A 14,592-nucleotide genomic window follows, 5' to 3' on the forward strand; every position below is an offset into this window, starting at 1 on the left:
AACTTTATTTTTTGTTTCATTTTAGTGTCCTGTTCAAAAGTTAACGTTAAGTTTTGTAAAAATAAAATTAAAAGTTTAGGTACTAAAAAGGGTCAAATCTGATGGTTTAAGTATTAAACGCGGTAAGTTTTTAACGGTGAGTGTTAAAATAAAATGAAAACTAAATGTTAAATATGGTTTTGAAAAAATTATAAGTTTAAGTACTAAAACGGACCAAACTTGATAGTTTATGTATTAAATGCGTAGTTTACCCTAAATAAAATTTAAGGCAAAAGGGTAACTTTTGCCCCCTGTAATAGATTAAATTTATCACTTTCGCTCCTATCGTATTTCCTCATCAATTTAGCCCACGAAGTTACTCAATTGTATTATTTTATAACTCAATCCTAACTTAAAACCCTAAATTATAATATTTAAACCCTAAATCCTAACCCTATTACATGTAAACACTAACTTAGGGTTCATAATTTAGGGTTTTAAGTTAGGGGAATGACATAGAATGATGCAATTAAACAACTTTGAGGGTTAAATTGATGTGGAAATATAATAGAGACAAAAATGATAAATTTGATATACTACAGGGACATATACGACCGTCGAGCCAAAATTCAATATGACCAAATTCTTAAATTAAAGCTATTATGACTTAGAGGCTTTCAACCCAAATATACGTATATATGCAATAATTTAAACTAAAACCCTAAATGAATTCAAAGGTTTTGCCAACTCTATCTATACTAAAAAGTGAACAAAGGCTTCTAAAGGCACGCCTGCAAATGCACTAACTACAGCTATTCGAAGAGCACCTTTCCCTTTTACTTTCTCTTAGCTCACAAAAGTGCAGAGTAATTATAGGTAGACATGGCTTTAAAGCTCGAGTGCGCAATGCACAATTAGTATATTAATTAGCCTCTACGCTCTTTCATCTTTTGTGCAACTTTCTTTTCACTTGTCTCAATGTGCCTACTTCGTCATTTCTATCAACATTCCTTCATATATATCCTTCTTGACCAAAAAAAAACCCTAAAATGTACCCAAAATAACCATGAAATTCACACTAATTATTAATTTACATTTCACAAGGCATTAAAAAGGTAGAAAAAAACCTACTATATTTTACAAAGATTTGTCTTTTTACTGGTAATATTTCAAGCAAATTCAAACCAAACCAAATATATATTATATATTAAAAATAAATATGAAGAACCACCGTGGAAGAGGTGGCGAAATCGTTTACCCTTACCGGCGTCCGAGTGGTCTCCACCTTCCGAGTACCGCGCGTAGCACTTAGCCAAATACATGTCACCCCATTTGGCCGCCCCACAGTCTGTTTTGAGCCGTCCGACTGCGTTTGATAAGCAATCTTGGCACTCGCTCGGATCCAAATCCCCTACACACTGAGCCACGCCCTGTAAATTACCAGACCCGCCAACCCGAAACATCCCGTCACTCGCTTCCAAGTAGCTCAGCACCGCGTCGCGTCGAGTCAACCCGTCCGTGTTAGGCGAGAGCGATGGCCCACATTTTGTCACCACCACAGTCTTGTCCTCCTCGCCCAGGAAAGTCGCGTTATCGTATTTAACCAAACACCCCTCGAGTTGCAGCACGCCACCCGTCGAGTCAAAGCAGAGAGTGCCGATCTGACTCACCGCTTTAGCGACACAGCTGTTGCAGGCACCTTTGTTTAGGTCGCCGCGGCACTGGAACAGACCGTAGACGGTGTCCTGAGAAGTGGAGCCGCCGCTGGCTGCTACGGGCATGGTGAAGTTATTGTAAGCGGAGAACATGGCTGAGTTGACTAGGGAGGTGAATATCGAGTCGACGGTGTACTCGTACGGTGAGCCTGACGTGAATTTCAGCTGCGAACAACCGCCGAAAACGAAGGTATCAGCGGCGGACATTGATGGGGTGACGAAGAACATCGATAATACGATGAAAAGAAGAAAAAGAGACGATAATTCTTTCATCGCTAAAGCCATTTCTGAAGATTTTGAGAGAGAGAAAAAACAAAGGGTTCAAAGAGAATATTGAAAGGAAGAGTGAAAGTTTGAGATAGAGAGCTTAAAGACTTAAAGCAAAGACTATTGAAATTTACGTAAAGAACGCTATCATATACGAACTGATAAGGCTTAATTAGTTTCCAATTCATATATTTTTCAAACTATTGCAGTTTAGTCCCTATTTATTTCTAGGAATTTGAAGTATTGAATTTTAATTATCAATAAGTGATGAATTTAAATTTTAAACAATATTTGATGTTTTATTTCTAGGAGTTTCAAATATTGAGTCGAGCTTTAGCTTCATACAACTCGTGCTCGTGCTCAACTGAGTCACACCGTAACTAGAGTAGATGAAGAAGTAATTACCAGCCTTTGAGATCCTTGGGTTCCCCGTTAGCTTTGAGCATTGCCGTTAGTTCATCAGATGTCAGATTTCTTCAAGTTTTGAAGCTAATCATATGTAAATTTATTCACATGAAAAAGAAATATTAATTGATCCAAAAATTATCAGATTTAACTGTCTGTATCAATCAAATTAATAACTTGATAAAATTTATCTGAATGGAACCAATGTGTCTATGGAAATGATCCGGCGCCACGCTGTGATAGGTTAGTTTAGGATGTACGGTCTCAAGGGTATGGTTGGAATTTCACTGAATTACTATGGTCGTGGTACTTTTAACTTTAGAGAAAATAACTTCAGTGATCGAAAATGTCTTATAATATATGATTTTAACTATTTTTTTTGGATTTGCCAAAATGACCAACAAAATCGCAACGCGAACTCTAATTTCGCAACTCAGTTTCCAAAATCGCAGCGTGAATTGGAAAATCGCAACGCGAATTAGAAAATCACAACGCGAATTTAGAAAATCACAACGCGAATTTAGAAAATCGTAAAATCGCATTGCGAATTTCAAATGGTAACTCTCTGCTTCTAGACTGGAATTTTAAGTGGAAATTAAAACTTATCTACATGTGTATAGGAATCAACTTTTTTCTTAATATAATTCAAAATTTAATTTTTTAAATGCATTTCATTAGTCTGAGTTAATGATTCTTTCAAATTTCAAACTTTAATTAATTGAATTTAGAATTATTTATAATGAAGATTGACAAATGAAATAGATTTGTTGTTCATTTACATATAAATTTTTTCACGTGTACGAATATTTTTTTATAAAAATTATTTATGTACTTTTCCAACAAATTATTATAGATGGATGATAAGAGATAATTTACATATAGATTCGTTGTGATTTCACTATTCACGTTGCGCTTTTACAAAAAAAATTTGATTAAAATCGTATATTATAAGGCATTTTCGGTCACTGAAGTTATTTTCTCTTAACTTTATTCACCACTAATTCTATTGTCCATTATCAATTTATTTATTTATTGAACAAAACAAAACTTTAATAAAAGAAATATGAGAAGTTCAATAATAAAATGAAATATTGATTTTCTTAAAATATTTAAATCTGAATAGTGATATTTTTCTTATAATTATCATATATTATTTTAAAAGAAAAATAAAATAAATATGAGAAAATTTCATAGGGAGTCCATAAATATATTGATATTGATAATTTAATGGTTGATATAGAAGTTTTAAATTTTAGGATCAATTTAAAATATGAGTCATAGTTTATTGATTAATATAAAATATTTTAAAATTTAAAATCTATTTTAAAATATAGGACATAATTAAGGGACATCCTATATAAATAACTCCATAAATATTTATAAAAATACTATTTTATCTTTAAAAAGTAAAAAATTGACTTGGTCATGTCAACACCGCAGTTTGTTTTATACTAATTATATATAGTGGGATCCAAAAATTTAAAAATAGAGTCTAATTTTAATTTTTTTTAAATATTGGATATGTATTTTTTCAAAATTAAATTTAACCATTTTTTCTCAAAATAATGAATTTGCATTTGGTCTTTACGAGGGCTTAGTGCATCAACTTTGATTGAATATTTTCTCATTTCTTATATTAATCTCAATCTTTAATTTTCTCTCATTCAACGATCTTAAAACATGTAAAATTAAAAAAGTTTTACATTATGTAATTGGATTTTTGCTATATATACATATACGTGTGTGTTAGGATCCACTTATACCTAGTGTATATCTTTTAGTTTTATATCCTTTTATGATCGTTGGACGAGTAAAAATCAAATACAAAGATTAATTTGAATATCTTATCATTTTCTATGCTAATCTCAATATTTAATTTCTCCTCATCCAACAATTATAAAAGGTATATACAACTTTTTAATTATATATATATATATATAATAGTACTTGATTAATCAGCTCTATAAGTTAATTTGGCGGCATTAAACATAAATTTTTTTTAAAAAAAGGTTAGATATTTAAATTTTATAGTACAAATGAGTAAATTAAAAGATAATCATCCTTAAAATAAATATTTACATTATCTAATATGAACTAATCGTCCCATAATAATCATATATTATAAAATATGTTAAAAATGATAAATAATTTTAATCCATCGAACATATGACCTTGATGATTAAATGAATGTTGTTCTCTCGGTATAAGAAAGAATTGATTTATCTTAAGAAAATTGTGTAAACAAGTTTTAACAACTTTACGCATGGAATTTCATATTTACATAAAAATAAATAATTTTATTTTAAATTTGAAATTATTTAGCTTTATTTGATGCAACGATATTAGCATTTTTTACTATTTTGTTTATAGGTTATTGTACCAATTTATTTAATTTTTGCGTTTTCATTGCTGATACCAAATTAATCTATGTTTTTGCTGATGCGTTTTCATTCCTGGTCTTTTAGGATTGTACCAGTTGAAATACATTATACACAATGTATGCTACTTGGACTCAGCTGTGAGTGTCTATCATGGGTATATTTATTTATTTTCCAAGATTTACATATATTTGGAGACTCCTGAGAGGATCTTATACATGTACCCTTGTTCAAATGTGTTGGATACGAGTACTTGAAGAAAATGAGGAGTTGGAGCAACGTAATACATAATTGTTCTCTCAAAGTCATGCTGGGTGGCATTTTCATATTCATTAGTTGTTGCTTAATAATTTTAGAAAATCAGTGATGAGCTGTCCATCTAACAGCGCGAATCCTCTTTCAATGCTTTCATTGTCTTTGAACTGTGTTTTTATGTGGTCATCTGACTTGGAATTCTTGTAACATGTTTTGTGATTAAGATGGAACTGACTGTTTTTATTTTCGATCTGTACCATAGCTCAGTGATGAGCTCTCGAAAATGGCAGAGAAACTTAAACTGACAGAATCTCTTCTTGAAAGCAAGGTATTGGTTTCAAATCCTTTTCAAACCTTATTGATTTTCATGTCATCGTGTCTAGAAATTTACTTCATAAACATGTTTTGCAGAACCTTGAAATCAAGAAAATAAATGATGAGAAGAAGGCATCCATGGCTGCTCAATTTGCAGCTGAGGCGACTTTACGGAGAGTTCATGCTGCTCAAAAGGATGATGATATGCCTCCAATTGAAGCGATTCTTGCACCCTTGGAGGCTGAGCTGAAGCTTGCTCGGCAAGAGGTATTTCATATATCGTTTGAACTGTTGATTCTGTCTCACAAAGAAAATATAGAATGCCTTTTAAACTCATATGTGATTGATTATTTTCTTACCAATTGGTCTTTTGGTTTTTTGCAGATTGCAAAGCTTCAAGACGATAACAAAGCCCTTGACCGTCTAACTAAATCGAAAGAATCAGCTTTACTTGAAGCGGAAAGGACTGTCCAGGTTGCATTGGCCAAAGCGTCCATGGTGGATGACCTCCAAAATAAAAACCAGGAGTTGATGAAGCAGATAGAAATTTGCCAGGTATTCCAATCATTCTTGGTGTTTCCTTTTTTTAGATCCATATATTTTTGGCTTAGCATTAACTATGTAAATGAAGAAATCACATGTTTACCATTTGTCTATGGTAGGAAGAAAACAAAATTTTGGGAAAAAATGCATCGCCAAAAGGTTGCAGAGGTTCAAAAGCTTACACATATTAGAGAATTAATTATAATAGATTTTATCTATATTTTAAATTATTGTAATCAATTATAATATTCTTGTAATTAGTTGTAATCCCCTAACTCTAGGCTAATCTCCTATTTCTATGCCTTGTAATTAGTTGTAATCCCCTAACTCTAGGCTAGTTTCCTATTTCTATGTGTCCAATTTTGTGTATATATATTCACTCTTAATCAATGGAAAACTCAAGCCATTGTTTCTCATTACTCTTCTCTCTATTTCAACATGGTATCACGAGCCTAATCTTCCTGAGCATATTTTCTTCTCCTTTTTTTTTTGGTTCAAAAACACCACGATCCTTCATATACATATATCTAAAACTACGCCACTAGTCCCTTCAATGGCTTCCCATACGACTTCCTCTTCCACCAACGATCCTATTACTATCCAAAATTCTCAAGATCCTCAACATCCTCTCCTTACAATAAATCTCTCCAATATCACCAAATTGTCATCCACCAATTATCTCACATGGAGCCTTCAAATCCAATCTCTTCTTGAAGGTTATGATCTTCATCACTTTATTGATGGCACTCAAACTCCACCACAACCCACCATCACCGTCAATGGTGTTACATCTCCAAATCTGGCGTACACAACCTGGAAGCGTCAGGATCGTCTCCTTTTAGCGCTCTCCTTGGTGCCATCTCCGTTCATTGCAACCGCTTATTGCCCGCACCACCACTTCCCTTGATGCATGGCAAACCTTAGCTAATACCTACGCCAAACCATCTCGTGGTCATATTAAACAATTGAAGGAACAATTAAAGCGGTGTAACAAGGGCTCAAAATCAATTAGTGAATACATGCAAGCGATAAAGACTCGTGCCGATGAACTTGCTCTTCTAGGGAAGCCAATTGATGATGAGGATCTTATTGATCGGGTTCTAGAAGGACTAAGTGATGAGTAAATATGTCATTGATGCCATTAATGCCCGTGACACGTCAATTTCTTTTGCTGAACTTCATGAGAAACTTCTCAACAAAGAAACATCTCTTCATACCGCTCAACCACCTTCCCTATCACTACCAGCCACGGCAAATCCACGGCTTTTCGGAATCGTCCAAATTGGCGTCCACCAGCCACCAATTCACAACAATCAGGCCCTACCACTATACTTTCTCCTCATGATCAACGCCAACCCAAACCTTATTTGGGTCGTTGTCAAGCATGCGGCACTCAAGGACACACTGCCAAACGATGCCCGATGTTTCGGCTTGTCAATAATCAACAATCACCAGCATCTCGTCCTCAAGGCTCTCAGGGATATCGCCCTTCCACACCCTGGCAACCACGAGCCAATCATACTATTCTGGGCAACAACACTACACCTACTTGGCTGCTGGATAGTGGAGCATCTCACCACGTTACGTCTGACTTGAGCAATCTCTCTCTTCATAGCTCGTACCAAGGATCTGATGATGTCATGATTGGCGATGGATCGGCCCTTCACATAACCCATACTGGTTCTACCACCATACCAACTTCCTCTCGCACCTTTACTTTACAAAATGTCCTTTGTGTCCCTTCCATGAAAAAGAACTTAATTTCGATTTATCAATTTTGCACTCATAACCATGTTTCTGTTGAATTCTCACCCTCTGCTTTTCAGGTGAAGGATCTAAACACGGGGACAATCCTTTTGATGGGTGAACCTAAGGATGGCGTATATGAGTGGCCGACTACATCCCCTTCACTTTCCTCTTCACCATTGCTTGCATTTTCCAGTGTCAAGACCACTTCGTCCGAGTGGCACTCTAGACTAGGTCATCCGTCATTTACTATTATGAAAAATATTGTTTCCAAATTTCCTTTACCATTGTCTAGTCCGTTATCCTCCTTCACACATTGCAATGCATGTTCATGCAATAAAAGTCATAAAATTCCATTTTCTTCTTCTACCTTAACTTCATCTCACCCGCTTGAACTTATCTTTTCTGATGTCTGGACCTCTCCTGTTTATTCTGTTGATGGTTTTCAATACTATGTTATTTTTGTTGATCATTATACACGATATATTTGGTATTATCCCCTTAAACGAAAATCTCATGTGCATGACGTCTTTGTACGTTTCAAGGCATTAGTCGAAAACCAATTTAAACACCGAATTATTACCCTCTATTCAGATAATGGTGGTGAATATCAAGCCCTTGATCGTTTTCTCTCCACCAATGGTATATCACATCTTACTACACCACCCCATACACCAGAACATAATGGTTTTTCTGAACGACGTCATCGACATATTGTTGAAACTGGTCTATCTCTCCTTACTCATGCATCAATGCCTTTAACTTATTGGACTTACGCCTTTGCCACTGCTGTATATCTCATCAACCGTATGCCCACACCCACACTACATTTTTCATCTCCTTTTGAGAAACTCTTTGAGTCTCAACCCAACTACACTAAACTTCGGGTGTTTGGTTGCTTATGTTATCCGTGGCTTCGTCCTTATTCTCAGCAAACTTGACTCTCGTTCCACTCCTTGTGTTTTTCTTGGCTACTCTTTAACACAAAGTGCATATATCTGTCTCGCTCTATCCACTTCTAAAATATACATTTCTCGTCATGTCAAATTTCTTGAAAACTCATTTCCCTTTAGCACTCACTAAATCCATCTAGCGCGTCCCACCCCAGAGATCATTTCCAAATGGCTTCCCCCGGTCCAAATTTTACCAATTTCAAGTGGCTCACTCAATACGCCTCCACAAAGGGATTCCTCATGTCAACATCCGTCACAAAATACCCAAACAGACCACTGCCCTTCCTCATCAGTCGACCGTCGATCCCTATCCATAGACCTCCCTTTACCCGAACACAGCTCGGTTAATCGCCAAGAAACCATCGTCGACCATTTACCACTAGAACCACACAATTCTGAGACCTCTTCTGCTTCAATCATAGCGCAACCCACCCATCAAAATACCCATCCCATGACCACTAGATCGAAAAACAACATCCATAAACCCCTAACCAAAATAAACCTCACTGCTATCATTTCTCAACCATCAGACATTGAGCCTCATACTGTTTCTCAAGCCCTAAAAGATCCCAAATGGAGACAAGCTATGAATGATGAGTTTGATGCTCTTGTTCGGAATGGAACTTGGGAGCTTGTTCCATCTACTTCTCTGCAGAATCTTGTTGGATGTAAGTGGGTCTTTCGTATTAAACGGCTTCCTAATGGTTCTATTGACAGGTACAAAGCTAGATTAGTTTCCAAAGGCTTTCATCAAATACCTGGAGTGGATTATCATGACACTTTTAGTCCGGTTGTCAAGCCGACAACAATACGACTTGTTCTAAGCCTGGCAGTCAGTAGAGGTTGGCAATTGCGACAATTGGATGTTAATAATGCCTTTCTTCAGGGCCATCTTTCCGAAGATGTCTACATGGCCCAGCCTCCAGGATTTGTTGATAAAGACAATCCAACACATGTATGCAAACTAAAGAAGGCAATATATGGACTCAAGCAGGCCCCACGGGCTTGGTACCTTGAACTTCACCAATTCCTCATTGAGTCTGGGTTCACAAACTCTCAAGCAGACACTTCCCTATTCATTCTTCACTCAGGTGACACTACTATATATCTACTTGTTTATGTGGATGACATTATTCACAGGCACCAACACCAATATTATTCAGCGCTACATTGACCTCATGGCACAAAGATTTTCAATCAAGGATCTTGGCACATTGTCTTATTTTCTCGGCATTGAGGTTCTAACTACTCCATCCGGTCTGCTGCTTACTCAAAGGCGCTACATCACTGATCTTCTTGCCCGGACAAAAATGATTGGTGCAAAACCTGTTGCTACACCACTTGTTACAGATGGAAATCTTACACTTCATTCAGGTACAGCTCTAACTGACTGCACAGAATATAGAACAATTGTTGGCAGTCTACAGTATCTTTGCCTCACTCGCCCAGACATAGCATATGCTGTCAACAAGCTTTCTCAATTCATGCATCGCCCGACGTCTGAACATTGGAATGCTGCAAAACGACTGCTTCGATATCTATGTGGCACATTAACTCATGGATTATTCCTTCACAAGGCAAATCCACTTTCCCTTCATGCATTCTCAGATGCTGATTGGGCTGGAAACAAAGATGATTATACCTCAACGAGTGCCTATATTGTCTATCTTGGTCGTCATCCTATTTCTTGGTCATCCAAGAAACAACGTACAGTTGCTCGATCCTCCACGGAGGCTGAGTATCGATCAGTTGCCGCTACTACTTCTGAACTCAATTGGATTTGTTCCCTTCTCACAGAACTTGGCATCACTCTTTCTACACCGCCTGTTATCTACTGCGACAATGTTGGTGCCACCTATCTCTGCTCTAATCCAGTCTTTCATTTGCGCATGAAACATGTGGCACTTGACTATCACTTTATTCGGGGTCAAGTTCAATCAGGTGCTCTTCGTGTTACTCATGTTTCCTCAGCAGATCAACTTGCCGACGCTCTTACCAAACCGCTTCCACGAAGCCGATTCCAAGATTTAAGGGTCAAGATTGGTGTCTCCTCCGGAGCTCCATCTTGAGGGGGCATATTAGAGAATTAATTATAATAGATTTTATCTATATTTTAAATTATTGTAATCAATTATAATATTCTTGTAATTAGTTGTAATCCCCTAACTCTAGGCTAATCTCCTATTTCTATGCCTTGTAATTAGTTGTAATCCCCTAACTCTAGGCTAGTTTCCTATTTCTATGTGTCCAATTTTGTGTATATATATTCACTCTTAATCAATGGAAAACTCAAGCCATTGTTTCTCATTACTCTTCTCTCTATTTCAACAACACAAACAGTAAGGGAGCTGGAAGAGGCTCTTCATGCTGGTGGTGTTGCTGCAAATGCAGTTCGAGATTATCAACGGAAAGTTCAGGAGATGAATGTAAAGCCCAGATTTTACATGCCCTAGTTTGTCTGATTCCTTTTTGTTGATATAGCCCTAAAACTCTTCTAAAAATGAATGATAATCTTGTGTTCTTAGGAGGAAAGAAAAACTCTTGATCGAGAGCTGGCACGTGAAAAAGTAACCGCTAATAGAGTGGCCACAGTTGTAGCAAATGAGTGGAAAGTGATGCCAGTAAAACAATGGCTTGAAGAGCGAAGATTCTTGCAGGTTTTTGTGGACAGTTTCTGCCACTGAATAAAACTACAGGCATTTGCATTAATACTTTCTATTAATTGTGGACTTAATTTCTTCCAGGCAGAAATGCAGCAACTTCGTGACAAGCTTGCTATAACCGAGCGAGCTGCAAAATCTGAAGCACAATTGAAAGTAACAGTCTGATTGTGATAGTTTCCTTTCTGTTATCTATGTTGATGCTTTTCATTTCAAAATAAGATTTTTTTCTCTGATTTTCCAGGAGAAATACCAATTGCGGCTTAAAGTTCTAGAAGAAAACTTGAGAGGATCTTCTAACAGCGTTAGTCGCAATACATCAGATGGAAGAAGCATGAGTAACGGGCGATCTAGGCGTCAGTCTCTTGGTGGAGCTGATAACTACTCAAAGTTTACATTGAATGGATCTTTATTCAAGATATCACCAAGCTTTCAATTGAGACCCTCTTTGTCTTCTAGTACAGTGTTGAAGCATGCTAAAGGAACATCCAAGTCATTTGATGGAGGCACGAGATAGTTAGATGGGGCTAAAGTGCTTTTAAATGGAACCGGCTCAAATTCTTCGTTAAATCGGCCTTCTGAGGGAAAGGAGGATGAGGCGCCAAGTAATGGAAAAACAAATGATTTCCTGCCAGTAGACACTGAGGATAATGTTCCGGGGATATTGTATGATTTGCTGCAGAAAGAGGTTATAGCTTTGAGGAAAACTGGTCAGGAGAAAGATCAAAACCTGAAAGATAAGGATGAAATGCTCTTGTAATCCTTGTATTTTTCAGATGCTCGCTAAGAAAGTGGAAACATTGACAAAGGCAATGGAAGTTGAGGCTAAAAAGATGAGAAGAGAAGTAGCTGCCATGGAGAAAGAAGTTGCCGCCATGCGGGTGGAGCAAGAACATGAGAACAGGGCCAAGCGGTTCAGTAACTCCAAGGGATCGGCTGCTCAGCTGCTTACTGGAAGGTGCTTTTATTATTTATATAGTTGTTCCGGTTTTAATCTTCATTTTCGTGTATTACTTGAGTTAAAATTAGTCTCCCTATTAGTTTGTTTCATTCGTCCTTTATAAATAGTGGAGTTAGCAGCCATGGTACCACACTATGATACTACTACTATTCATTTCTATTGAAGTACTTATTTCTGTTATCTGTGTCAAACACATATCCAGACATTGGTATGAGGATATGACCCCAGACCCTCCAAGGATATACAAAACCCATCTTAGTAAAAGATACTGGACTCAGTAACCTAGTAAATTGACACCTACCATTCTGTTGCTTAGGACTGAATGTCTATGCTGATCAATGCCGTTTCCTTTGGGGAAAAGATATAAGGAGCATCTCTACATGCAGTTTAGAGGGTGTTGGAATATGTGCTGCACGACATTATATATATTTATTGGGGATTCTTACATACTTTAGGATCACTGATATACTTTCGTATCGGTTACATGTCGATGTTGGGATTCATTTTAATACGGTACACCAAGTCTTTATTTGGACTCGGGTAGTTGGGTTTGAGTGTTGGTATATGTGTATGTATTCAACACATGCCCAAATACTTTTCGGACACAGTTACTTCAAGCAAAATGAAGAGTCGGAACAACATAGCTTCAGGCTGTAGTGATCTAGTATAATGGATCCATTTTTGGCTTCTTGATTTTCAGCTTATCGATCTTCAATGACTTGCTGAGGCCAATAGTATACAGGGGTGAGCAACCAAAATATGAGTTAGAAATCAAAGTGACCCGACTTATCCGATATGTTTAATTGGCCCGAATTTAATAAAAACCGAACGGAACACGATGATTCGGAGCGATTTTCAATTTTCTCAATGTATTTCTCCCTCATGGAACTGACCTTGGTGCTAGGTAGAAGCTAAGCGGGCCTTGAAAGATTCCCATTGGAGACCCTTTTCAATGTATTGAATGTTGGAAGGATCAAAAGGACCTTTGATTCTATCAATGGAATTGATAACTGCTCTTCTAGGAATCACACTTTTCGATGGATCTGGTGAAGTCTCATAGCTCAAACATGAAGAAAACCCCTGCATTCATGTCATATCAAATGTTGTTAGTACAAAGCACCAAGTTATGATTGAATTAGGAGAGATTTAGATTGTTTAACTTTGAAATAAATATGATTTAAATTATGAAATTAATGGAGTTGGGTTTAATTTTACTAATTTTAAAATTAAAGGTCTTAAAGACTAATTAAACCAGAAAACTAAAGGTCTAATTTTGTTAATTTTAAAACTGAAAAATCTTAAAAGAATAATTAAATCAGGAAAAAATTGGTAGAAAATACGGTTTAATTTCAATAATTACTAGTGCTTTAAAATATAATGATAACCATAACTAAAAAATTAGAGGCAAGAAATGAATTTATTTAGAGGGACCAAAATACAATTTTGCCATTGTATTAATTTATCTATACATCAATTTTACCATGTTTGGTGTGAATTACCTCCCTGCCCCTGCCAGTATCGAGCAAAACAGATGGAAACACAGAACGGTAGGCACTGACCGTTACCGGAACAGCACCGACTTCCATGCTGGACCGAAACGGGCAGAGATCGGAACGGTTGGAACCAACCGGAACCGGAACAAAACAATACCGACTGCCATGCCGTAGACAGATCAAAACAACAACAACAAAAATGATCATACCTTGAAAATCAGAACTTCAACTTGCTGTTCATCCACGAGTGCATGGACGATAAGAGCTTCTTCTCTAGCAGATTGGCTGTAAACCTCAAGTATCGCGATCTCTTCATTGTACTCATTCTCTCCTTCGTCTTCATCATCGTCTTGCTCGTATCTAATTCTTCTTCTTGAAGCACAGGAAACGTGGGAAGCTCTTTGATAATTGCGGAGTTTTAAAGCTTTAACGGCTGCGACGATGGCAAAACGATCGGTTTTTAAGGAGTTCATTGCCTTTGGAATGAAGGGTAGCATCGGAGATGTGAGAATTGTGTAGGCCATTTTCGTATGTGTTTCAGCCATGGTTGAACCAGTGTTGCACTTTCACCTTAGGATAGTTTGAAAAGATAAGGTGCCACAGACACGGTTCTAACATGGCTGGTGAGTGGTGACCCTCCTCTCTTATCTTCTTTGGTTAATTCATAAAATATCCTCAAACTATAACCTAGATTCTAAATTAGTTTTTAAAGTCTTGAATATCTTAATCGAGTTCTTAAAATATAAGTTTTGTCCCAATTAAATTATCACGATTAAATTATGGAACCTGAAATGTTAACATACTATTGACGAAAGAATTGGAGAATTAGACAAGAAAGAGTTGTGATAGTTTTTTTCTCTCTAGTATATTGTGTTTAAAATTTGACTTGTATATTTCAAATGTAGTGAGAATATGTGAATTT

General features: G+C 36.6%; 2 protein-coding genes and 1 pseudogene across 2 annotated transcripts; 1 reads left to right on the top strand and 2 right to left on the bottom strand.

Moving 5' to 3' along the window:
- Positions 1–1,125: 1,125 nt before the first annotated feature.
- Positions 1,126–2,046, bottom strand: LOC120183277 (plasmodesmata-located protein 7-like). Its single transcript, XM_039188006.1, has one exon. It carries the CDS (start codon positions 1,977–1,979, stop codon positions 1,149–1,151), a length of 831 nt encoding a protein of 276 aa, XP_039043937.1. The 5' UTR covers positions 1,980–2,046; the 3' UTR covers positions 1,126–1,148.
- Positions 2,047–5,179: 3,133 nt separating this feature from the next.
- On the top strand, positions 5,180–12,282 carry LOC120183284 (annotated as a pseudogene).
- A 732-nt stretch (positions 12,283–13,014) lies between these two features.
- On the bottom strand, positions 13,015–14,291 carry LOC120183285. Its single transcript, XM_039188012.1, has 2 exons — positions 13,880–14,291; positions 13,015–13,257 (listed from the first exon to the last, which is right to left on the bottom strand). Exons 1-2 carry the CDS (start codon positions 14,213–14,215, stop codon positions 13,078–13,080), a joined length of 516 nt encoding a protein of 171 aa, XP_039043943.1. The 5' UTR covers positions 14,216–14,291; the 3' UTR covers positions 13,015–13,077.
- Positions 14,292–14,592: the final 301 nt, after the last annotated feature.

This window comes from Hibiscus syriacus, unplaced genomic scaffold (assembly GCF_006381635.1).
Source record: "Hibiscus syriacus cultivar Baekdansim isolate YM2019G1 unplaced genomic scaffold, ASM638163v2 tig00112742_pilon, whole genome shotgun sequence".
In the NCBI taxonomy this organism is placed as follows: domain Eukaryota; kingdom Viridiplantae; phylum Streptophyta; class Magnoliopsida; order Malvales; family Malvaceae; genus Hibiscus; species Hibiscus syriacus.

What these genes read in the sequence shown, in the direction of transcription:
- LOC120183277 (XM_039188006.1), bottom strand. Translation starts at nt 1,979, where the DNA reads ATGGCTTTAGCGATGAAAGAATTATCGTCTCTTTTTCTTCTTTTCATC.
- LOC120183285 (XM_039188012.1), bottom strand. Translation starts at nt 14,215, where the DNA reads ATGGCTGAAACACATACGAAAATGGCCTACACAATTCTCACATCTCCG. An exon ending in TTGAAGTTCTGATTTTCAAG is followed by an intron (nt 13,258 to 13,879) that starts GTATGATCATTT and finishes ACATGAATGCAG; the next exon opens with GGGTTTTCTTCATGTTTGAG.